We start from the raw sequence: 27062 nt of genomic DNA on the forward strand, positions 1-27062 counted from the left end.
CATTATATACAGCATTATAAAGTGATGTTATATCTTCTTTTTCTTTTTGTATTTGCTTCTGTTATTTCTTTTCTTGTACCAGTACTCCAGTTAGAATTTCCAGGCATTCTTAAATATGTAAGTGTGTTTATTCCTTTTTTTCTTTTCTGTCATTTGCTGTTTTAACATCTATCAAAATGATCACTTGATCAACGCTTTCCCCTTCTCATGTATTGACACTGTTCAACATTTCTCAAACTGGGTTGTAAAGCATATTATTTCTAGCACTAAAAAAGGTTTTATGGGGGAGGCTGGCTGACTCGGTAGAGCATGCAACTCTTGATCTTCGGGTTGAGCTCAAGCCCCACGTTGGGTGTAGAGACTACTTTAAAAAAAATCTTAAAAAAAAAAAGAAGAAGAAAAAGGTTTTATGATCAACTAAGTTTGGAAGGAGTGAAGACAGCTTCTCCTTGTATATGAACAAATCAAGGTTGTGAGGAGACTTGAAGCCAGGAAATTTCTTTGACTTCGTTTAATTCAGCTTCCCCCTTTTTCTTATTCCATCAGACATTTGAAATATGTTCAATTCATAAACGATATTACTAGAAATCCTAATATTAACCATTGAATTTCTGAAATTTATATTTCAAAATTAAATTCTCTATTGGGATTTCTGAGTTAGCATTGACAAATGAACATACAATGTGTTTTGGGTTTTTTCCCTCTGTGTGTTCTTTCTATTAGAATTAGGTATCAGGATTATACTAGCTTTCTAATATTAACAAGGAAGCTTTATGTCTGTTTATAAGATCAAAAGGAATTTAAATAGCAAAGAAATAATCTTTTCTTTAAGATCTGAACAAACATGCCTGAGAAGTAGCTCCCTTGGGGCCAGCAGCTTTTATGTTTTGACAACTTCATCTTTTTCTTCTATGATTATTGTTCAGCTCAGAATTTTTCCACATCTTGCTTTTAATTTGGTTTCTTATCTTTCCTAAAAGGTCATCAATATTAATGAAAATTTCAATTTCTCCACAAAATACTTAGTTCTTGAATTCAGAGATATAATCAATTACAAGCATCACAAGCTTTATTATCAGTCTCTCAGGGGAAAAATCCTATTAAATTAACTAAAAAACTAATTTAATAATTAACAATGGCATACATCAGGGTGTCTGGGTGGCTCATTCAGTTAAGCATCTGCCTTTGGTTCAGGTCATGATCTCAGGGTCATGGCTCTACTCAGTGGGGAGTCTGTTTTCTCCCTCTCCCTCTGCCCCTCCTCACTCCCTTCCCAGCTTGTGCTGTCTCATAGATAGATAGATAGATAGATAGATAGATAGATAGATAGATAGATAGATAGATAGATAGCATACATTTAAATGTACAATTGTGAACCACTTTCTTTGGTGTCTCAAAGTTAAATCTGTGATTCTTTTTTCTCACTGTCAAAAGGTTTCTGAAAAATTGTGCCCATGAGGAAATGATTATGTAGTATAACATGAAGATAATATGATTTTTATAGTCCAAGTCTAGAACTTGAATAATTTATCACATTTAGATTTAACAGTAAAATTTAAATAATATCAAATAATATTAATGTTTCTATCTGTATTTCTTGCTTATTTAAGGGGTCTGTTTTGCTTTTGCTCCTTAATTGGATAATGTCTACCAGTAAACAGCTCCTATTGAAGGTCAATCCTGTAACTTTTAACAAATAGAAGTTCATTTCCTAAGTGATTAGACTCTGTGTATGAACAGGTCACTCTAACACGTTTGAGTATTGAAATGTGTCTGATATATTTGGAGATACACAATGGCCAAAAAACAAAAATAAAAGCACAAATTAATTAATAAATAATATTATAAACCCAAAACTTAGTTTTTGAAAGAATACCAATATTGACAAACCTTTGTCAAGACTGACAAAGACAATCTTAGCTGGTTGAACGTCTGCTCAGGTCATGATCCCAGAGTCCTGAGATTGAGCTCCATGGAGGGCTCTTTGCTCAGTCTGCTGCTTCCTTCCCCTCTACCCTTCCCTCTCTCTCCCATGTGTGCTCTCTCTCACTCTCTCAAATAAATAAATAAAACCTAAAAAAAAAAAAAAGACTGATAAATACAAAAAAGAGAGAAGGCACACATTCCTAACATTGAGCAGGACAAAAGAATATTAATACAAGGTTTAAGATACTAATAAGGTGATTATACAAAATAATGAACAACTTTATGCTAATAAATTTGACCACTTAGATGAAATGAAAAATTCCTTGGGAAAAAACCTAACATATTTTTCTAAAATAACATAAAATTAAATAGAAAATGTGAATAGTTCCATCTCTTTTAGAGAAATTGAATCTATAATTAAAAGCTTTTCTCAGAGAAATCTCCAGGCCCTAATGGCTTCAATGATAAACATTTTAAAAAGAAATAAAGCTAATATTACCCAAGTGCTTTTGGGAAACATAGGATGAGGGAACATATCAAAACCTACTTTATGAGGGTAACATAACCCTGAAAATAAAATGGCAGGCATTAAAAGAAAGAAAAGTTATAGACCAATATCTATCATGTACATAGATGGAAAAATTCTTAACAAGATATTAGGAAATCAAATCAAGAAATATACAAAAAGAATAACACATTATGACCAAGTAAACTATCTCAAGAATGCAGAGTTTAACATTTGAAAATCAATCAAAATAATTCATCATCCTAACAGAATGAAGAAAAACCATATGATCATCCTGATTCATACAAACATTAAACATCCTTTTATGACAATACCTCTCAGCAAATTAGAAATAGAAGGAAGCTTTTCAAACTGATCAAAAGTATTCACAAAAAAAATCTACACCTAACATACTTAGTAGTGAGAGAATTAATGCTTTTTTCCCCAAGTCCAGAAATAAGGCAAATTGCCCACTCTCACCATTTCTATTTTATATTGTATAGGGAATCAAAGCTAGTGCAATAAGGCATGAAGATGAAACAAAAGGTATACAAAGGTATACAAAAGGTATGCAAAGGAAAGGAATAATTAAAATGATTTTTATTCATAGATGATATGATTATATATGTAGGAAATTCTAAATGAATCTGTAAGAACTACTGGAACTAACAAATAGAGCAAGCATACAGGATACAAGTCAAATACAAAATTAATTGTATTTCTTATTCTTTTAAAGATTTATTTAAGAGAGAGCAAGAGAGAGGTGGGGGTTGGGGCAGAGGGGGGAGGGTGGGAGAGAGAGTCTCAAGCCATCTCTGTGCTGAATGCAGAGCCAGTTATGGGGCTCAATACCAGGACCTCAAGACCATGACCTGAAGCAAAACCAAGAATCAGAATCTTGGCCAATTGTACCACCCAGGCACCCCAAAATTAATGATATTTCTATGTATTAGCAACAAATAATTGAAAAAAATCAAATTTAAAAACCAATACCATATGCAATAGAATTAAAAAACTAATATACTTACAAATAACATGTAAGATCTCTATACTGAAAACAGCAAGCTGTTGCAAAGAGAAATTAAAAATGACCTGTACCATAGATGTATATCTATCCCTAATAAAAATGCTTTATTAATTATAATTTGCAATAAGATTTAAGATCATATAAAGATTTCTTTTTTTCTTTAAGATTTTATTTATTTATTTGAGGGGGAGGAGGCAGAAGGAGAAGGAGAAGCAGACTGAGTAGGGAGACCAAGTCAGGGCTGGATCCCAGGACCCTGGAATCATGACCTGAGCTGAAGGCAGATGCCTAAACAATTGAGCCACTCAGGTGCCTCTAGTTAAAGATTTCAAATTTTTTTCTTCTTCTAATGTTTTCCTTTTCAAGATTTTTTGGCTATTATAAGCCATTTGTGTTTCTTATAAATATTAAAATTGGGGGCACTTGGGTGGCTCAGTGGTTGAGCATCTGCCTTTGGCTCAGGTCGCAATGGGTCCTGGGATTGAGTCCCACATCAGGCTTCCTGCAGGGAGCCTTCTCTCTCTGCCTGTGTCTCTGCTTCTCTCTCTGTGTCTCTCATGAATAAATAAATACAATCTTTTAAAAAAATTAAAATCGATTTGTTAGTTTTTACCAAAATGCTGGAATCGCGAATGAGATGATATTGAATCTATTAGTCATTTTGGGAAAGAGTCACATTTAAAAAATAATGAGTTTTGCAATATATTAAAGTGTATTTTTTGTAATTAAGTATTCTTGAATTTCTCCCCCCATTGTTCTATAGTTTTCAGTGAGGGGTGTCCATTTTAGTTTTCTTTTATTCTATATTAATGACTCCTTTTTCCAACAGTGAGGTAATCAGCTCTCAAAATCCCTTACATATTTACTGTTTGATCAATTCCTCTGGCTATAATCAATCCCCAATCACTGCTGCCACACTTCTCCCCCGCAGAGAGGACTTCATCATGCTACTTGGGTGCTGACAATCTGTGCTGGGTTTCTCTTGTGCAAACATCCTCTACTCCCTGCTTGGGCTTCGACACCTCATTCCTGGCCAGTCTCATGTATATATGCCCTCCTCATTCTGCTTGGGACCTGTCATTTCACACTTTAATTCCCACACATGTAAATGTCTACCTCCCATTGTTGGGTTTGATTCCTAACACTGGGTAATCATTACCCACATGGATACCTTCCAGACCTACCTGGACTCTGATATCCTCTATAAATCCTTTCCCTTTCAGCTTTTTCACCCTACTTAGCCTCAGCCCCTGACACTCTGTTCTACATGAGGATATACAACCAAGTAGCTTAAATGGGTAATTGTTTTGGAGATGGAGGAAAAAGAAGAGAAGAGCAAGATAGACTTTTTAATACATCTATTGGGATAATTAGATAGCCATTTGTAAAAGGACAACATTGATCTATCCCTCAACTGTGTACTAGCATAGATTCCAAATTAATTAGAAATTTAAATTTGAGGGATCCCTGGGTGGCGCAGCGGTTTGGCGCCTGCCTTTGGCCCAGGGCGCGATCCTGGAGACCCGGGATCGAATCCCACGTCGGGCTCCCGGTGCATGGAGCCTGCTTCTCCCTCTGCCTGTGTCTCTGCCTCTCTCTCTCTCTCTGTGACTATCATAAATAAATAAAAATTTAAAAAAAAAAAAGAAATTTAAATTTGAAAAGTGAAATTACATATATTCTACAAGAAAACATGGATGAATTCCTCTATAGAGTGTAGAATACTTTTCTACTTAGGACTCAAAATCCAGAAGCAATTTTCATGTAAGTAAAGTAAAAAGACAGAAGACCAACTAGGAAAAAATACTGCTGCTTATATCACTTCATGTATAAAGAGATTCTAGAAGTAGAGAAGAAAACTACCAATAAAATTTCAGAGAAATAGCTGATTCCAGGTCATTTGTGACAACAAATGAACAACATAAACCCTGACACCTCTATCTTGAAAGTAAGGAAGTTATTTGAAAATCACTGGGGTCATAGCAGTAGGACTCTCGAGCTGACTTTAATTGCCTTCCACTTGTCTCAAAAATAGGAGAATTGAACCATCAGTAAGGATAATAGCTACAACGAGGTGACTCATATCAAACATGCTTAAATCCATGAGTTCATAGTGATATTCTAAAAAGAAAACAAATTTGTAATCACCATTAGAAAATGATCTGCAACTGATCTCATTCAATCTGAAAACTGGTAAACAAAGTATCTTGCACTTTGTGTACAAACTATATATACATATGCCCACATATTCATATTCCATTGATGAGAAAATGTTCTTTATAAAATAATTCTAGGTGGAAACTGCAGGAAGAATGATAGAATTAGGAGTATCAACATTTCAGAACCTCTAATGAAAACTGGATCTAGGCAAAGGGCATAAAACACTATTAAAATCATCTAGTGAAAAGTTAATAAGAAACTTTACAGTGAATAGCTCAGGTTGACAACACTTGAATCTATTGATCCGTTTTAACATAACTAAAGACAGAGACAATAAGATACTATGGGCCTCCTGACGTGATGCAAAGGAGGTACCAAATGCCAGAGATGACATATTCTTGCTAAACATTGAACCTGAACCTACCAAGCCTATATGTACCACTGTACAGGAAACACAAAGGACAGAAAAGCATTTACACAATATCCCATTGACGTAGTAATGAGATGCGCTATGTCGAAGACTACAGAACAAATGGCCCACTTTCTTCAAAAGATAAATTGCAAATAAAAATACAAAAGAGGTGGAAACTATTGATTACAAGAGGCACAGGAGATATATCAACCAATGCATAATGGAGATCCTGTTTGGATTTGATTCCAACAAGACAACTGTGAGAATAAATAAAACAAAAAACAACTACCAATGAACCAACCAACAATAAAAGTATTTATATGACATACTAGGATATCTGAGCACTGATTGAATAAGACACTAAGGAATTTTTTTTAAGGTATAATAATGGTATTGTGGTTATTTTAAAAGGAAGAGTCCTTATCTTTTAGGATTGATACATTCATAGATGAAATGTTATAATATCAGTAATTTGTTACACATAATCTAGAAATGGTGGAGGTGTAGATGAAAGAAGACTTTCCAGGTTCAAAATGATTGAAGATTGAGCCAAAAAAAACCTTGAGGACTTGCCTATGTTGAGGCCAAACACCTTAGGAGATGTCTTTGGAGCAAGATGCCATATAATCAGTACCCCTTACCCACACCTATTAAAGTTTGGCTATCTTAGTTTTTCACAGTTAGCTAAAAATTTATCTCCATGATGAACACACATTCTTAATTGCTTTTACTTCAACACTTTCTCCTATTGCACTAAGCAAACACGTTTTTTGTTTTGTTTTGTTTTTGTTTTTTTTTCAGAATTTATTTCGGCTACAGTTCTCTTTTCTAAGTGACAGAAGTGTAAAACATGTCCTCATAAGCCACCATGGTTTTTGTTTGTCTGAGGTTGCCCACATGTCATTGGGTCCCTCTTTTCATAAATGACATTTCTGACAAGCATTAACGCGTGGTTAACAACAATCCTTGCTATGTCTCCAAGGCTCACAGAAGTGCCTTAGGGAATGTGGAATAGCAGAATTACAGTCCTTCCCTTCAAGGAAATTGTGTAGGCAAAGTACTGGGCACATCATAGGAGAGCGACAGAGGTTGATGCCCTCCTCTATGTGCTTGCTATTGCTCAGAAGGGCAGGTGACACAGTTGTGGAACAGAGAGACCAGCTCATACTTCTTGGGTGTTGTATACATGCTGCCACCATGCATATATATGTATATATATATATACACATATATATGTATATGTATATGAAATAGGTTTTACGTCTGCCTGTCGTCTGTCTGCCTGTCGCCGAAACACAACGTGTCAGCTGAAATAGGTTTTAAACCAAAGTATTGACCATGATGTACCTGAAAAGCATCCTTGATTTTTGTTCTAGTGAATACCCCTTCTAAGGGGACATTTTAGCATCATCCTAGGTGGAGTTGAGGCATTGGAATATTAATGAGGATGAGTCTCTATTGGGTCATTACCAATACTATATTCATTCAATAAATGCACATCTGCCTACCATGTGCCTGGCACTGGACTCAGTACAGTGATAGAGAAGAAAACAGACATAAACTTCACTGTTCTGTAGCTTATGGTGCTGTGCAGAAGACAGATGTTTGCCAAATAACCACATAAACATATGCGTATAATTGCAACCTGTGACAACTGCTTTGAAAAAAAAATGTGGTTTTTGTTTTATTCTTTGTTTTTAGGATGTGTAATAAGAGGATCCAATTTACCTAAGCAGCTGGCTAGGATCCGAAGGCTTCACAGGAACCTAACAAAGAGGTGTGATTGAACAGGGGCTGAGGGGTCCCTGGGGGTTGCTAGCGGGTTACAGAGCTGATATTGAAGAGCCTGAGACAGAAAGGACAGTTTGTATAAAGACACTGAGGCAGAGAACAAGTAGGAGATTGCCTAGAGATGCTATTTCAAGCATTCTAACCAGGAAACATACTCTGACCCTAACATAAAGGAAAACCAACTCAGTTCAGCTATTGAATATCCACAGGGATGAGGGAATGCTGTGGGCTGATGAGCAGATGAGGTTGCAGGAGAAAAAGAGAAAAAGAATGGGTTTTAAGAGAATAGTACACATTCAAGGGAATGCTTTTCTCTTATCTTTTTTTTTGCCTTTTGTGTCTGTGACTCAAAAGGCAAGATAACTAACCTCTGAAACCCTCCAATTTCAGTTGTTTACTCTCTTGAGGAGAAGCCAGTAGCTTAGAGCCGACAGAAACGTCTAAGTCATAATTCTTATAGTAGAGGACAGGAGATGATGTTTTCTTTAAACCACCAAAATGAATTTTAAATTCAAATCAAAACAGAAAAGGGGATTTCAGAGCCATCCCAAGCATTTGGACAAAAATCAGGTTGAGGTAGGGAAAGAGGACGGAACCAAAAGAACCTAGGAAGCCAGCGTTTACTGTGCGTTTGAAACCCCAGTTTCTTTTCTTTCTTTTTTTTTTTTAAGATTTTATTTATTTATTCATGAGAGACACAGAAAGAGAGGCAGAGACACAGGCAGAAGGAGAGGGAGAAGCAGGTTCCATGCAGGGAGCCCGATGTGGGACTAGATCCCTGGTCTCCAGGGTCACGCCCTGGGCTGAAGGCAGTGCTAAACCGCTGAGCCACCCGGGCTGCCCACAACCCTAGTTTCTTTAAAATTTCCCTACAACCTTCCCTGAAAGGTCATCACTGTAGTTGTTGTTACTTTTATCATCATTTTACTGACCAGGAATGGTAACTAGTTCAAATTACCTGATTAAGTGTGTGTTATTTTCACTAAGCCTCATAGGAACAAGGGTGGTGTGAGCTTCCTCAGCTGTTTTGTCCTTCTTGCCAATACTGGCCATTTGGCTCAGTAAAAGGGGCTGGCCCCTCTTTGCCCCTGTCACAGCCAACAGTCTATGTTACCCAGTGTCATGGTAATAAGAAGGAGTGTTCTCCTCTGCCAAGGCCACTGGGGAAGCAGGTCTTTGCATTCTCACAGTATACACACTTCTCCTGTGTGTGGAAGAGACTGCATTCTCTGTAGATCCTGCTTTGCAAAGCATTTTGGTTCTACCCTTGGGAAATGTATGTGCAGGAAAGGCTCTGCTTATGAGTCCTTTATTGTGGATTGTTATCAGGTTTCCACATCTTTGGAGAGTGTTTAGATTATAGGCGGAAAAACTGATTTTTTAAAGCTGAAGTTAAGCCAGTACATCATCCCCTCAAAAGTGTCTTCTATTAAAAACAACAGACACCAAAAAAAAGGAAAAAAAAAAAAAAAGAAAAAACGACAGACACATACATCTCTCTCTCTCTCTCTCTCTCTCTCTCTCTCTCACACACACACACACACACATACACGCACACACAAACACACGCTATACATAGAGGAAAAAAAAACCCTGCACTGCTGAGAGACCCATTATGGTCTTGCTGTGTATTAGAAGACAGGCACTATTTCTACCAGGCAGTAGCCTCCTGGTCTCCTTGGAGACCACCCAGAGGAGACAAGCAATGTGAAGTCAGGAATCTTGATGGGCAGTGGAATAACCAAGGCTGACTATAGTCCCTTCAGGTGAGGAGCATTCCAGAGAAACATCATGATTCAGATCCAGGAGCTATAATTTTGACTTTACCACTGACCAGTTAAGGAGAATTTGCAAGTCACTGAATTCTTTGTGGTTCAGTTACCTCATCTAAAAGGGCATGGGGGCGGCAGGGTGGGGGCAGGGGAGTATATACTGACCCTTTCTTCCTATGCATTGATTATTCAAATTCTTAAGAATAAAAATATCATATTTTCCAAGTGATCGAATTTGGAAGGTCAACGAAGCCCAAGGATTTGGTAGTCATAAAACTATTTAATATTTGGCCCTTCTGAGCCTCATATGTAAAATAATACCTAGCTCAGATGAGATCATGTATTTGAAACACAAAACATATAATCAAAGGGTAAACACACTGGCACCCAGTAAACATCTCCTATATAATTGTTAATATAATAAGACAGAGCACAATGTAATGATTTTTTAAAAGCACATGATTTGGAAACAGACAAGCCTGGGTTGGATTCCTAGTCTGCCCCCATGTGACATTGGTACAATATTATAACTTGCTGTTTTTACATGGGGAGAATAGTTCTGTTGTGAGGAGTAATTATGTAAACCATTTGGTACCATCTCTGATGCATAGGAAGTATTCAGTATCTATCTGTCTACATATCCATGCACTCATCCATCATGTGTCTATATCTTACAGCGTAGCTTATCATGCTCTGAAACATCTGCTTCTCTGAGACCAAATCACGTTAGAAATATTAACCCACCGAATTCATACAGCTGCATCCAAAGTTTAACCCTTTTCCAAAGAGGGTAATTATCATAACTGCTTCTTTTTTTTTTTAATTTTTTTTATTTATTTATGATAGTCACAGAGAGAGAGAGAGAGGCAGAGACACAGGCAGAGGGAGAAGCAGGCTCCATGCACCGGGAGCCCGATGTGGGATTCGATCCTGGGTCTCCAGGATCGCGCCCTGGGCCAAAGGCAGGCACCAAACCGCTGCGCCACCCAGGGATCCCTCATAACTGCTTCTTGATAGTACTCAGGGTTTGTTTTTTTTTTTGCTATAACACCAGATGTGTTTTTATTTGTGATAATAATTTGGACTGGTATCTTTGGAGTTAACTGTGCTATTACTAATTATAGATAGTATCACTGAGAAAAAAGCATGTTGGAGCTTTTGGTGTCCTAAATGTCTGAAATCAATTTATGAAGCTAGGACTAAGCCTCATGATCAGCACATAGTAACTGGTAATGTTCTCTTTCCCCTCTAACTTAATTTGGTTGTCAAGGAAAGATGTAGTGTGATTTAAGCCAAAGGATGATTATCCCAATAGGTGGAGTCTCATCGTAGCCACTATAACGGTCTGTCACACTTGCTTGGTTATATATGAAGCCTGCATAAATGGATATATATATATATATAATGTACTTGATTTAAAAATATTTCCACAGAGGATTTCCTCTAAGGTCCTACTCTTTCCTTAACTTTATCAAAGCTTTTCTTGATTTTTTACTTACCCAGAATTAAATTAAATTAACTCTTAGAACAAAAATGTTTTTGTCATAAAAGATATCTAATTTTCAGATCCCGGAATTTCTATAACTGTGTCACATTAAAAACTTTAACATTTTAATACTGCTACAGCATAAAGGTTAAATATAAAAATACATTAGCTTTGATATGAGTATTGAATTCAGCACCTATTTGGCAGAACTATTTATACAAAATAATACAGTTCCTTCTGCTAACAACATAAAAATGTGAGCTTTGATTTCAGTTAATATAAAACCCTAGAATAACCATAGTCAACTAAAAGTTCTAATAATCCATGTCAACCATACCTGGTGATATAGAATTTTTTAAATGGTATTTTTATTTTTGGCCCAACAAAGCATTTCCCCTCCAGGCTATCTAATTCTGAAAGCACATACAAAATCAGGTGTTAAAAAATATTTGATAAAATGAGCTTCAAATGAGATCACCATAAATACAGAAATGGGGCTAAATAAATTGTATAAAAAGTCAATAGTTAGATTGAAAGTCACAAATTAAAAGGATGAATTTTGCTGATGGAAAAAAACCCTCAAACTTGAAGTATAGAATATGAGGCTAAAATATATCATTATTCAGTTAAATGATTAAATCGACAGCCGTAGGTTTAATCCGTTTGATTTTGCAACCTGAGAATGAACTCATATTTACAAGAAAACCACTACTTAACCTATTTGTCTTTCTTGCTATCTGTGATGGTATCTTAAAGCCAAAGGAGAGAAAAAATTGCTTAGAAGTTCAGATGATAGTTGATAACACTGTATTGTGTAATTGAAATTCGCTAAGGGAGTAGAAGTTAAATTGTTCTTACCCCCACCCCAATAAGACAAATATGTGAAGTGATAGATGTGCTAGTTAACTAGATGGGAGAGAATCCTTTCACAATGCAAACATATATCAAATCACCATGATGCACACTTTAAATTGCTTATAATGTGGGGTACCTGGGTGGGTCAGTCAGCTGAGTATCAACTCTTGATCTTAGCTCAGGTCTTGTTCTCATGGTCATGAGTTCAAGCCACCCATTGGGCTCCATGCTGGACATGGATCTATTTTAAAAAAAAAAACTTACAATTGTATATATGTCACTTGTAACTCAATAAAACTGAAGTCAGAAACAAAGTTCAGGCCCCCATTTATTGAATCCTTTAAGTCGATAATGTAATAGCTTTGAACATTCATTCTAAATAAATAACGTTTTATTTTTTTTTTTTATTGGGAATCCTGAGCACCTGTACTGTTTTACCTCCCTATTCTCCGCTAAAGACTTTACTTTGGGAAGAAGTGTTTGGAAGATACAGCAAGACTTGCTGCTCTACAATAAAACAATTATATGAGAACTTCTGAGAAGTTGCCAAGAACAATCAAGAAAGATGTTGCTTTTTATGCAGAACACTCACTGAAGAATAGCTTTGCATCTTAGTCAATGAGCAGATTCTCATTATTTATTTAGATTCATCTAGCAGTTATTCTCTGAAGAGCTCATTAGAGTAAATTATTCCAATATCATATTCACTTACAGACTCATGTTATTTATCCCTAGGTTTATTTTCATATTTTTGCAGATTTTCTCCACTAAATATGTCTTAATTTTAGTCACATTTCTCTATCCCCACCACCTCAAGCCTACCCCAGCCTATTACTTTTCACTTAGATGAATACAATTTCCTGTAAAGTGGGTTCCACCTCCACTTTTGCCTCCTCCATCTGTTCTCTACTCCACAGTCCCCATGATGTCTTTTCTGCAAAGAAGCCAGCTGGGATTTTAATAAGGATTACATTGAATTGGTAGATCAATTTGGGGAGTATGCTTATCTTAAAAAATATGAAGTCTCTGATCCATGAATGTGAATGTCTTTCCACTTATTTAGGTCTTTTCTAATTTCTTTCAACAGTATCTTATAGTTTTAACACTACACGCGTTGTAGTTCATTTATTAATTTTACTCCTACGTATTTTATTCTTTTAGATGCTATTGCAAGTGGAAATTGTTTTCTTAATCTCATTCTCAGATTGTTCATTATTGCTACGTAGAAAAATAGTCGAGAATCCCTGGGTGGCTCAGCGGTTTAGTGCCTGCCTTCAGCCCAGGTCGTGATCCTAGAGTCCCGGGATTGAGTCCCACATCGGGCTCCCTGCATGGAGCCTGTTTCTCCCTCTGCCTGTGTCTCTGCCTCTGTGTGTGTGTGTGTCTCTCGTGAATAAATAAATAAAATCTTTAAAAAAAAGTGAAAAGAAAAATAATCAATTTCTGTAGTTTGATCATCCTGAAACTTTGCTTAACACATTTAATAGTGGATTCCTTAGGATTGTCCATAGAAAAGCTATTCCTTAGGGTTTTCTATATAAAAGATAATGTCATTTGAAACTAGAGATAGTTTTACTTCTCTCTTTGTAATCTGGGTGTCTTTCATTTCTTTTTCTTATCTAATTACTCTGTCTAGAACTACCAGTGCAATGCTGAATAGAGATGGTGAGAGTAGTCATCCTTGTTCTTGTTCTTTTTCTTAAAGGGTAAAGTTATGATATTCACTGTGAGACTATAGATGCCTTTGATCAAGTAGATTCCCTTGAATCTAGTTTCCCTTTAAAAGGGAAAAGATTCCCTTTTATTTCTAGTTTATTGAATTTTTTTTTCATGAAAGGGTGTTGAATATTATCAAATGCTTTTTCTGTGTCTGTTAAGATTGTCATGTGGTTCTTGTCCTTTTCCCTCACCATTCTTCAGATTATATAATCTCTATTGCTCTATCTCAGGTATATGCACAGTTTCTCTGGCCTCCTTCCCCAGGGACAGTACAGTTTTAGCCAGTTCTCTTTGACTGAACCCTCTAAGCTTCAGTCTGGTTATCACATCTACCAGTTAGTTTCCACTGATTGATAGCTGATTCCTCTATTGCTTTTGACAATACCCTGGGTCATAAATTGCCCCATAGTCTGATCTAGATAAAGCTAGCCTCCTCTGCAGGAATAGTCTTTGAGGTTTGATTTACTTCATCAGGGCTCTTTTTAGCTATCTTGCTCTTTGTTTTCCTGTCATAGTTCTAGCTGCTCAACAATTTGTCCTGTTGTTATTAAGGAGACTCTCCCTAATTGTTCACCTCTGAGAACTTTACTGCTTTCATTAATGCTCTTGGACTTGAACTTCCTCATGCTGTTACAAATAAAGGGATGCTTTTCCTGATTTCTTTTTTTTTTTTTTAAGATTCTATTTATTTATTCATGAGAGACACACAGAAAGAGGCAGAAACACAGGCAGGGGGAGAAGCAGGCTTCCTAGGGGGAGCCTGATGTGGGACTCAATCCCAGGAACCCAGTATCAATCCCTGAGCTGAAAGCAGATGCTCAACTACTTAGCCACTCAGGCATCCCCCCGATTTCTTTATTTAAGTTGATATCACTCTCTCTCTTCATTTGCCTTGCTTTATTTTTTTTCATAGCCCTTACATTGACCCAATATTCTATTACATATGTGTTTATTTTATCTATCTCCACCATTAGAACAGAAGCTCCTTGAGGGTAGCGTAATGCTGTATACCTAGTTCTTAGAAGAATCCTTAGCATATAGTAGACATAATAAATAATGGGTAAATAAGTGATGCAGTGAATAGTGAGGGAATAAATGTCAACAAATACCACTATCAAAAAAGGATGAGGGAAAATTTATAGCAAGAGTCTAGCATTTGCATAGAGATGACTATTCAGAGAACCTTTGAAGTTTACAATAACACAACAGTGTTGAGAAAATGACAGGTAGAGTGGGATGAGCAGGCCTAATGCTCTAAAAGAAAATAAACTCAAAAATAATAACGATGATAGCACTAATTATAGTAACAACACAACTCACACAAAGTGATGCTTAAAGTGGACCAAGCCCCATGCTGCGTTTGGGTCCTTTATTTTATTAAATATTCACAATAATGCGTTGAGGGAAGTACTGTTTTACAGATATGTATCGTGAACACAGAAAGGTTAAGGAGTAAATGCAGGGCACAACTGGCAAATGGCAACATTCTGTGTCCAGACTGGGCAATTAGAGACTTCAGGACCTGTTTTATTAAGTAAGCTATACTACTATGCCTAAACATACATGGTATTAGGGATGGAGAAGATGGTTAAAAGTAAAGGAAATAAAGTCAGAATCTTCACAGACCTTAAGAGCTGAGCGAAAGGTGAGGTCATGTTAATATTAATTCTCAAATTAGTTTGGCCCACAACATTATCTTTTGTGATCTCAGTCTTCTGTGAAGTCTGCTTTCTACACCTCCCCACATAGGTTCTGAGGGATCCCTCTCAAGACATGTCATTTGTCTCACAATAATTCCAAGTGTGGTCTAGGCATTACTATTTTTCTGCACAGGTATCCACTGGGCTTGCATGACCTCCTGCTGAACATCCTGGTCTTCGTGGGTGTCCTGTGGCTACTCTATGGCCTTCATCATCAACGTACTAATTCACAAGACTAGAATCACAATGATTAATGAGTCTGGAGCAGAATTGAAGACCATGCTTATGGCACTCACTCTGTGGTGCATTTTATCTATAGTCTGGGGAGCCAAGCAATGCTGCTTGTGCCCAATTCTGTGAGTGTTCCTTGTAAAGAGATCCCCCCATATGATTTAGTACTAGGCCCATGGATTCCATCTTGGGAAGATACTTGAAGTTGCACCCCTTTCAGCCTTTATGTATCCATATAAGCCTGCATGCATGGTCTCCTTTTTCCTCTTAAATCAAAGCAAAAGCAGTAGCATAGATGGTTCTGTGAGAACAGATGTTCTTTAAGTGCTGTTTGCTAATCATGATCACTGTTGAATTTCAGCCCTGACACAACCTCAGCTTAAACTGGTTGCCCCCATTGTCTCCAAAGCTGTTGCCCCGATATTACATTATATTTTCACATCTCATTAGTATTTCCAACTTGTATATGATCTTAATTTTGTGGCATGAGGAAACCAACTAGAAAAGCAAACACGACACATGCTGCTTGTCCTCTCTAGGGTTCCAGTCTCTAAAATGCACTGTTGGAGTCACCTATCCAGAATAGTTCCTGACTATGAGGATGATCACTTGGGAAAACGCCTCAGGCTTGAGAAAGGGATTGCATGAGAATGCAGTTTTCTTTCATTTGCAATGCGAGACAGTGGTGTCTTACTTGGAAGAATTAAAGCAATTGTTAGCCCTGGTGACAGAGAGTGGCAAAAACAATGTAAACTCTGAAATCAGACACTCTGTGTTTAGAATCCTGGTTTTTTCATTTCAACTGAATTCAACAAACACACATTGAGTACCTACTGTATATGTCAGCCACTGCTAGGCACCAGTGACAGAGATGAATAAACCATTATCCCAAAATGATAGAATTCAAAGTCTAGTTGGGCAAATCACTTTAGATAAAAATAGACAAAAAGATGTACTAGGTCAAGTATAGTACAAAATTTCCTATTTATTTGAAATTAGATCGCATTAATTGAAAGTTCTTAAGCCTTAATTGAATTTCTTCATCCATCAAATTGATGACCCTAATACTTTAAAACATTATTTTAAGGCTTGGAAAATTGTGCATATATATGTGTGTATACAAATGCATGCATATACTCACAGAGACAGAGAAAGAGAGAAAGAGGGAGAGAGAGAAAAAATAATGCGCAAACCCGTACATTTTTTACCAAGATTTGCCTTTTGGTAATAAGGTTAAATAACCTCTTGGAACTTCTGCCTTAAGTTGAAGGATGAAACATTTGCTTCTATTCTCTTCTGTTCCAAGTTTCATTGACATATCTGAAAAATGTAGTTTAAAAGAAATAATTCCTAACAGTGATGGGAAAAAAATGGAAGTCTGCTATCAGGAAGGAAAAGTCGAAAGGCGTTGTAATTATGAAGGAATCAGAGCTAAAAGAATACAACCCAAAATACAAGTTGGAGACAAGTATCTCAGATGGGATCCGTCTCTCCCCAGACAGAAATTTTAGAGTCAGAGTCAACAAATAGAAACAGAGTCAACAAATGGAAACAAGACAACCATCAGGGTAGTTCATTAAAGGTCTTCCTTCAAAATAGCTAGGCTAGTTGGTGGCCCACTGCTTCTCTGCTCACACTGCCCACCAGGAGGAGCCCTGGGGATACTGTGGGGTAGCCAAAAAGGCAGAGCAAAGGTAGAGATAAAGCTGTACTTTTGGGGACAGCCAGGAATTAAAAATGGAAACGGCAAAGTAGACACCAGGATTTACCCCTAGACTAAAACCAAGGCATGAGTTTCTACAGAGACAGTTCTGATATAGAGACTCTCAGAGAAGCATTTGGGTAATAGGAAAAATGGGGAACCCTACCCTATTCCCTTAGGCTTCTGCACACTCTGCCCAGCCTCATCCACAGACCCCCTTTCTCAATAAACACCACTTGTCCATGGCCAGGACTTCTAGTCACAGCAGGGAGATAGGAATTCTCCTTTGTGAATGAAAATAGACCCCTAACCAATAGAACTTTAAGTCTAAACTATCAACTCAAAATAGGAACATAGAGTTTTAAATCTTCAAATATTTCAGGAAAACTAATAATATGAAACAGAGGCACTGGTATCATGAAAACACAAGAAATACACAAGGAAGCAGAGTTAATCAGCTGGGGGTGAGGACAACAGAAAACATTAACAAAATTGGAACTGTAGCTGTTATAAATCAAGACAGAATTCTTGGAAATAGAAAAGGAAACAGGAGATTGCAAAGTAGATATGAGTGAAACACAAATTGGTGGTCTAAGAGACTGAAAGAGGAGAGTCTCCCAGAATTCACTGCAGAGAAAAGAGTAGGTTGACATGGTTTCAGAGGTTGGCTCTGACCTTATGCAAAAAAAAAAAAAAAATTATCTGGGTCATCGCTACCACAGCAAAGCTAGTGTTTGCTTTGTATTTGGGAAGCTGGACCAGGGATGGGTTTGAGATCCCAGGTGGGTGGGTTTTATTATTATTAGGGTTGGCTTTGTATTTTATAGGAATTCATTTTATTTCATGTTATTTCCTTCTCTACATTAATGCTTTATGTCTAAGAGAGTAAGAGTATGAATCTTTTTGCCATTGTGAAGGGACCATCAGCCGCCACCATCCACTGTTCAAAATTCTTTTTTAAGATCATCGAAGCAATATTTGAGATGGATGTGAAAGGCCTCCTAATTTGGGCTATTTCTAAATATCTTCTGGTGGATGGCTGGATGTATAATCTATATAGTCGAACTAAGAATCGCTTTCCTATACCTGGTCCTTACGGAGAAGGGGAAGGCAAACTCAAAATCTCCGTTGGGGCTGATAACTAATGGTGGATATAAAATACAGATGCTGTATTTTATTAGAGAAACTTAATTTTATGATAGCAACTCTGGGCCGTTTATACCATGAAAAACTCGTAGAGAAGTTTGCCACAATTTCATACCCTAGCGATGCCTCCACAGACTTTATGGGAGTGTTATGTAAGATCATTAGAGCAGAGCTGGTTGGAGTATGTCCCCAGTGAGCTACCTGCCACAAGCAGCCAAGTTAGAGACTTGTCTGAACCTATGTCCCCGAGATAGGTCTTATGTGAAAGAACTTTCTCTGATATGATAAATATGTGCTTCCTCCCTAGCCTTTGCTTATGTGAACAAAGGTGATTTTTTTTCTTACGGCAAAGTTCTCTAAAATGACTATGGCACAGACAGTTTTAAAATAGATTCAATCTCCCGAGGAGCTGTGGGTAACCAAAATAGGGATCATTTTGGGTGGGTGGGGGACATCTTCGGGAAAGGGATAGGAAATTGATTAGGGGATAGGTTTCAAAACTCTCTAAAAGTGTAAGTTTTTAAAAGCCTATATTTAATGAGATCATTTTGTTTGTAATGATTCCGTTAAGGTAGGAATTGTTGACTGGATTAACAAGACTCCAAAACTTAAAATGAGTGAGCATACAAGCTTAAAATTCATTTCAGAACAATGTGTCCTTCAAGATTATAACCGGCTATAGGCACTCACACTTCCAGGCAATCTGTAGTCACTCAGGCAAATTCCTGAGGAGCCTGGGAAATTTTATGCACTGTGGCTGGCAAGAGAACAGTTATGAAGCCCACTATGTGCCAGTTGAACATACGGCAGTCTGTAAGTGAAAAGAGAAATTTGAAAAATATTAGGACCAGAATTTAGATGAGATGTTCATTCTGGAAAAAAATTGTAAATCAGAGATTCCGTTCACTTTATATACTCAAAGATAGCCCAGAGAAACCACCCCCCCTCTTTTTTTCCAATCAGGTATATTTAGAATATCTCTACCTACTCTCCCACGATATTCTGGGATAAGAGGTTAAGAATGGCAGTGCTTTCCTGAAATGTCTGAGGTGGCTCAAAGAGTTTAACAACTGGATCAAGATGCCAATGGTTTCAAATCTTTAGCAATCTAAAGATGGACAAAACTGGAGCTTATGTAACACTCTCCAGAACTGCTTCAACATTTGTTTGCTCTAGAACTCTGTGGCTAACTACACTTGTTTCTGTTAATAGTAGAAGTTCACAAAGTACAATCCACAGGCCAAATGTGGCCTGCTGCCTGCTTTTATAAGTAAAATATCATTGGGACGCAGCCGTTTGTATATATTGTCTATGACTGCTTTTGACTTATAACGGCTGATTTGAGTAGTTGTGGCAGGGCTCATAGGGTACTCAAAGCCTAAAATACGTACTATGTGGCCATTTATGGAAAAAGTTTTCTGACCTCTACCTAGAGCATCCCATAATATGACACAAGTTTCCTGAAGATGCTCATTCAAATGAGGGCAGACAAGTACTGAATAATAAAGTGCTACGAAATATGAATGAGAGCATCAGTGTGGACAAAACTCAAACTTAAAGTAAACTCCAGGGGTGCCCGGGTGGCAAAGTTGGCCAAGAATCTGCCTTTGGATCAGGTCATGATTCCAGGGCCCTGGGATTGAGCCCTGAGTCGGGCTCTCTGCTCAGTGGAGAGTCTGCTTCTCTCTCTCTCTCCCCCTGCCTCTGCTGTGCACACACTCTCTCTCTGTCAAATTAATAAATAAAATCTTAAAAAAAATAAACTGTGTTGTGAGCCCATTCAGGAAAGATCCTGAAGTCTGCTGGGGTCACTACTGTGCAACCACTAGAGACACTGGCCACATTATGGTGTGTGCCCACAGATATCCCCGTCCATTGGCACCACAGCTACAGGAGGTTTAATCCTCTGTACATCTACATGGTCGGCTGTTTGGAGCCCAGTTTGTGCCATGGAGGAGATATGGCAGGAACCCTGACATAATGGCCATCGTTTTTCACAAGTCTCACCCAATCTGGTGAGCCACTGTCCTTCCAGCATCATCACCATCAGGCCTGAGAGATATCATTTAGATTTTTATTTTCAAAGAAGGTGCCATATTTAGTAAATAGAAAAGAAAAGTGATTTATCTAAGAACAGCAATGGCCACGATAGCCAAGCTGTGGAAGGAGCCTCGGTGTCCAACGAAAGATGAATGGATAAAGAAGATGTGGTTTATGTATACAATGGAATATTACTCAGCTATTAGAAATGACAAATACCCACCATTTGCTTCATCGTGGATGGAACTGGAGGGTATTATGCTGAGTGAAGTAAGCCAGTCGGAGAAGGACAAACATTATATGTTCTCATTCATTTGGGGAATATAAATAATAGTGAAAGGGAATATAAGGGAAGGGGGAAGAAATGTGTGGGAAATATCAGAAAGGGAGACAGAACGTAAAGACTGCTAACTCTGGGAAACGAACTAGGGGTGGTGGAAGGGGAGGAGGGCGGGGGGTGGGAGTGAATGGGTGACGGGCACTGGGGGTTATTCTGTATGTTAGTAAATTGAACACCAATAAAAAATAAATTAAAAAAAATAAATGAGACAAAGGACAAGCTTTTCAACACATTATCAATAATACTCCCTGTGAAAATTTTCCCAATATACTAGTTACACATATCACTCATATTTTCCCATTGATAAGACATCTGAGGGCAGGGGGTGGGGGTGACTGGGTGGCGGGCACTTAGGGTGGCACTTGACGGGATGAGCACTGGGTGTTATTCTGTATGTGGGCAAATTGAACACCAATAAAAAATAAATTTATTATTTAAAAAAATAATAAATAAATAAATAAGACATCTGAAAAAAAAAAAAGAATAGAGTTGTGGGTTGATAGGTTTTCATGGAACTCCAGTTTTGTATGGCGTTGGTATCAGATTTTAGAGGCTTGATTTGAAGGGACATGCAGGGTGAGTATGCTCAAGTTCCCTGCTTGCTGAGTATTGAGGGGTTTTCTGGAATGTGGGATTTCCATGCTAAAACTATGCAAGTTCTGGGCAAACCAAGAAAAATTAGTTACCCTAGGGCCGTCACTCGTCAAAGTAAAGTTTTGGAGGAGAGTGAGATTACCATCAGAACAGTGTGGGTTGTTCCTTTATCCCCCTCCCCTTTGATTTACAACCAACAGGGCATCCAGAACTGAGCAAAAGTGCCTCTGCGTAGTACACCAAAACACCTGCGAGATCCACCCACATGTGCATCCAAAAGTGGGTCAAGAGGACCTCAGAGGAGGCTATGCGCCCAAGGGAGTCTGAGGATGGTCCCCACTTGCTGCTATCAGGAAAAAGGTAATTTGGAGAGTACACGAATGGGAAATAGAGAATTTGTGGAGGACTAGCCCAACTGATGCGAGAACTTGGTGAGGCTTTGGAGACACAGACAATTCTGGAATCAGAGGAAAGGGAAGGAGAAGGTGAGGCAGCCCCATTCCCAAGAGCTAATGCTGCAACATGCTGGGATTGTGCTGGTGGCAGCGTAGCAGCTGGCAGCAGTTACCTCTCTGGCAGAGGAGGTGGCAAATGAAGTGTGTAGCATATTTGGCTCAATAAGGGAAACCAAAAAAACTTGTGCTATAGCACCACCTCCTGGAAATAAAGAGAAAGGCTTCTAATTGCCTATTGTTGAACTGTTACCATCAAGGTAAACGAAGCCTTCCATAAATAAGAAAGGAGTTTGCTACCTTAAATGTGACGGCAGAGGCGCATTTCATGAAACACTATGAAAAGTCATAGTAATATGGGGTCACAAAAAGAAGATGACAATTCAGCCACTGAACTCTAGGACAAGGCATACTGCAATCTAACTGATAATTCAAAATAGCTGTTATGGAAAACAAGCTCACGGCTGCCAGAGGAAAGGGAAGTGAGGATGGGCAAAATAGGTGAAAGGGAGTGCTTCCAGTTATGGAATGAATAGATTGGGGATAAAAGGCACAGCATAGAGAATATAGTCAATGATTTTGTAATAGCGTTGTAGGGTAATGATGCTGACTACACTTGTGAACATAGCATGACTTAGAGAGATGCTGAATCACTATGTTGTACATTTGATGCTAATGTAACATTGTGTATCAGCTACCCTCAAATAAAAATTTTTAAAACAAAAACACAAATCCCCAAATGGCTGTTATGAAGAAATTCAATGAACTACAGAAAATGCAGAAAGGCAATTAATTCAATAAACCCAAGAATAAAATTAATGAACAGAAGGACTACTGTACCAAAGAGATTGAAATTACTTTTAAAAAAGAAATCTTAATTCTGGAACTGAAGAAGTCAATAAATAAGATGAAGAATGCATTAGAAAGTTTTGGTAATAGGGCAGATCAGATGACAAAAAAAGAATAAACCTGGAAGATAGGAATTTAGATTTCTTCAGGTGGAAAAGGAGAGAGAAATAAGATTTTTAAAAAGTGAAGAAACCCTATGAGGGTCTCAGACTCTAGTAAGAGAGGCAATCTAAGAATCAAAGGTGACTATAGTTAACAATACCGTATTGCACGTTTGAAAGTCACTAAAAGTGAATCTTTAAAGTCCTCCTCACAAGAATCAAATCATTATTTTGTGTACCGGAAACTAATAGAATGCTACATGTCAATTACATTTCAATAAAAAATAAAATCAGGAATGATGATATTAGATTAATCCAATTCATAGTTGAGTTCTCTTAGAAAAGCACGTCATTTAGCAAGCTATTTAATTGCCTGAGATGATACGTAAAAGAAAACAAATACGTACATTTAATATTATCACAGTATGTCAAAACCTTGCAGTCCTATCCTAATCCCTATCAATAGTGGGAGATAAAGTCAGATTAATTTAGTGATGACAGTTTAGCCATCTGGATGACTATCTTTTCTAGTAATGGGGAACTGGAGGAGCAACTGACATTTACTGATTTTTACTTAGGTTGGATAATACCTCTTCCCAGAAAGCAGAAGCAGAGGTTCTACTTCTCGTGCTAGCCATGGAGAGAGAAGTGTGAACAAGTGAAAAGGTAGTATTTCACATCTCACGTATGTACGGAGAAGACACTTTTGGATGCAATACTAAAGACTACATATAACAGACATAATAATGTATTACAGGGTTGCCTGAGGACTATATATAAGATAATGTGAGGAAAATACTTAATGGAAGGCATAAGTATTCAACAGATGCTAGCTAATAGGATTATTAATCATAATCATTAATGCAACTCTAACATAATACCAAGTAATGACAGTATTTATAAGCAACAGTCTTGGAAAGTTACCGTCCTATTTCTGAGTTTTCTTTCCCATCTAGAAAATGAGCCTAATGATTCTTTTTTTTTTTTTTTTTAGCCTAATGACTCTTACCCCCAAGAGTTGCTGAAGGGATGATATAAAAAATATTAAATTCTTATTTATTTATTTGAGATACAACTGACATATAACCTTATGTTGGTTTCATATGTATAACATAATGATTCAACATTTGCATATATAGTGAAATTGTCACCACAATAATTCTACTTTAACATCCATCAAACACAGTTATAGTTTTCTTTTCGAAGATTTACTCTTCTACCCATTTTCAAATATATAATACAGTATTAGCTATACTCATCACGCCGTACAATACATCTCCAGGGCTTATTTATTTTATATGAAATTCTTAATATCAGTCTGGCACATACTGAGCATCCATCCATCCATCTATACATCAATCCAACCATCCATCTTCCCACTAAGCAAACAATTATTGAGCATATGCAACGTGTTTTGTGCTACTGTGCTAAGTGTTGGTCAGTCACTGTATATAAATTATACTCTGTAATTTCATAGAATTTATTTTCTGTTAAATTATAAACAAAATATGTATATTGACTTAAATTTGACTTTATTACAGTAGATAAATTAAGGTTTTTATTTACAAATTGGGAATGATAGCAAATGAGAGATTGTGTGTGAATGAGGAGACTTGTGTACCAAGGCTAAGGAATTCAGAAATAAATAGCATCCAGCCGACTGCTGGCCAGTATGATGAGGCCTATGCTGTAGTACAAGGAGATGACAAGTTCCCCAGCAAAGGTAGAATCAAATTAATAGGCAGCTTCTGGAGCTGTGCTGGTAAGTATAAATACAATGGTAAAATAGGCATTTGCTGAGTAAATTAATAAATTCATCCTCTAAGAGGCGCCTGGGTGGCTCAGTCAGTTAAGTATCTGACTCTTGATTTCAGCTCAGGTCATGATTTCAGGGTCTTGGGAACGAGCACCACCTTAGGCTCTGTACTCAGCAAAAAGTTTGCTGGACATTCTCTCTCCCCTTACCCCACCATCTGCTCATGTGCACACACACACTCTCTCAAATAAATCAATCTTTAAAATAAACAAACTCATCCTCCAAGAAAAAAAATGTACTGTAGAGATGCAGTAACCAAAATGAGGACGGAAACACAAATGTTAAGGAAACAGGAAAACATGGGATGATTTTTTTAAAAAATAAAAATGCAACATTAGGAGCAGCTAAAGTAAAGACCCACTATAACTATCTATTAAGTTTCTCTGGAAAGAGCTGGTCATTCTCAGGAGAACTGTGAACCTCTCACTTGAGGCGTGAGTATTAAGGAACTAAGGAAACCATCATAGATGATGAGTTGGCTAGGGCTCAATCAGGTGGGAAGTCTACCTGGAACTAAAGAAGTCAAATCCACCCTTAACTACAAAAAGCAAGCACAGGGTCCTTCACGGGAGACAAAGCAAAACAGTTAAGAGCTAAGTGGATGCAGAAATGGAAAGTAAGCAAGGAAATTAAGGTTAAGGTCAGAGAAAATAAGACTATTTCTGTAAACAGGGTCAGGATGCTTGAAGCTTAAAATTAGGTGTTGGCCTGGCTTAACCTGGAATAAACGTTTTTGCCTGGTGATTCAGTTACTAGATCTATCTGGTGTGTGTGTAAATTACTGGCGAATAAAAACATGGGAGATTGGAATTCTTCCCCCATATGCTAAGATTTCTTAAGTTATAATGCCATTAGATTTCTTCTCTATAGGAGTGTGGTCTTCCAAAATACAGGGACTCCTGCTCTGCTTCTAGAAAAACAAGTTGTGCTTTAAAAATAGTACTGTAGAAATTGTTTCGTGAGAATTACATAGGCCTTGAATCTAGTTCCTTGCTGAGAGGAAGTATAGGTTTGAGGTGTACTCATGTTCCTCCATAAAATTCATCTGTCAACCCTAGCAACTACCCTAAAATACCTTATAATATCCAGACATGCATATAAATAGAACACCTCAAAGTCTGGAGGAAGCCAAGTGAATAACATCAGTTATTCTAGCAACACTTCACTTTAGGGTGAAGCCCCAGTTTGGATATCAGGACGTCATCATCATCATTGCCATCATCATCATCATTATCACCATCTTTACAAGGGATTTCTTTACAGGTGACAATTTTTTTTTAAATAAGTATAATGTGTGGATGCATTAAATGGTGAAAACCTTGGGCTTCTGCACTGATGAGGATGTTTGATGGTCTCTGTTTCAGAATATTCTACTTGTGGAGTTTGAAATTCATGGAATACCTTAAAGCGAAAGTACTGCTCTAGATAAAGGCCATACAAATCATAAAACAAGCAAATTTAAAAAATTTTTGCATTAGAGGCACAGGCATTATCCCATTGTCTTAATTAGTAAAATGGGGGCTCAGGGAGTCTATGTGGTCTAAGGGCATCTAGTTCACTAGATAAAAGAGAGGAACTTGGAATGCAGCTGAATTTCCAAATCTTTGCATTCTACTGTGAATGAAGAATCCAAATCCTAATTCATGTGGCTGGAAAGTTACATTGCGACAGGGATACCTTGCACAGGTTACCAGAATGAAATTGAACAATATTCATTAGACATAGGTATGTGGTTTTCATCTAGGCATCTGGCAAGGTTGCTGTTGGCAATATTGACATTCTGGAAACACAGGCTGTCTGGTGTCTAGAGAGTAACTTTTCTGAAGGACTGATGTTCAAATGGAAACTTCTGGATGGGCAGAGACCTTGGACTTCAGTTCTGTTGCACATCTTGAATAAAGACGTAGTGGTCGTATTTAGGATCTAAAAAGTTCTGAAAACCCGTGTAGCAAAATAAAATTTAGGCAAGATCAATGCAAAGGTCTTCTCTTGGTTCCAAAAGCACAGGATGGAGGAGATGTGGAGACAGTTCTTTTTTTAAAAAAAACAACCACAGTATAAAGAGATATCATTTCACAGGTCTGAGCACACAGAAGCATTTCCTGGAGTTCTGGATGAATCCCTATGAAGAAAAAAGTTAAATGAGCTGAAGGGTATTGAAAGTAGAGAGGCTAGGAGGCTGGAGGAACTCAAAGCCACACCACGTGAATATTCTTTTTAATAGATCATGGCCCCTGGCTTGGAGAAGACTCAGACTGGACAAGGCAAATGTCACCAGGTCCTTGCAGGGCTATTGTGTAGGAAAGGGCTTAGGCTTTTTCTCTGTGGCTATGAGGGGGGGATTAGGAGATGTGGGTAGATAGTACAGTAAGACATTTCCGTTTGTAAGCAATGAATCACTTGAAATGTCAGTACTGTCACAGGATGAGCAGGCAGGC

The 27062-nt window shown here is 37.6% G+C and overlaps 1 protein-coding gene across 3 annotated transcripts in view; it reads right to left on the bottom strand.

The window, feature by feature from the left end:
- The window catches only part of THAP5 (THAP domain containing 5), a 144805-nt gene that overhangs the window by 39827 nt on the left and 77916 nt on the right, over positions 1-27062 (bottom strand). Inside the window, exon 4 of one of the 3 annotated variants that reach the window (XM_035698406.2) lies at positions 19051-19243. The exons of 1 other annotated variant lie outside the window; for it this stretch is intronic. In XM_035698406.2, coding sequence (XP_035554299.1) covers positions 19177-19243 — 67 coding nt within the window. In that variant the 3' untranslated portion in view covers positions 19051-19176. Of the gene's footprint in view, positions 1-19050; positions 19244-23780; positions 26747-27062 lie in introns of those variants that run through there. One more of the 3 variants, XM_035698407.2, reaches the window with a different exon arrangement.

Source organism: Canis lupus, chromosome 14 (assembly GCF_003254725.2).
Source record: "Canis lupus dingo isolate Sandy chromosome 14, ASM325472v2, whole genome shotgun sequence".
NCBI classification, from domain to species: domain Eukaryota; kingdom Metazoa; phylum Chordata; class Mammalia; order Carnivora; family Canidae; genus Canis; species Canis lupus.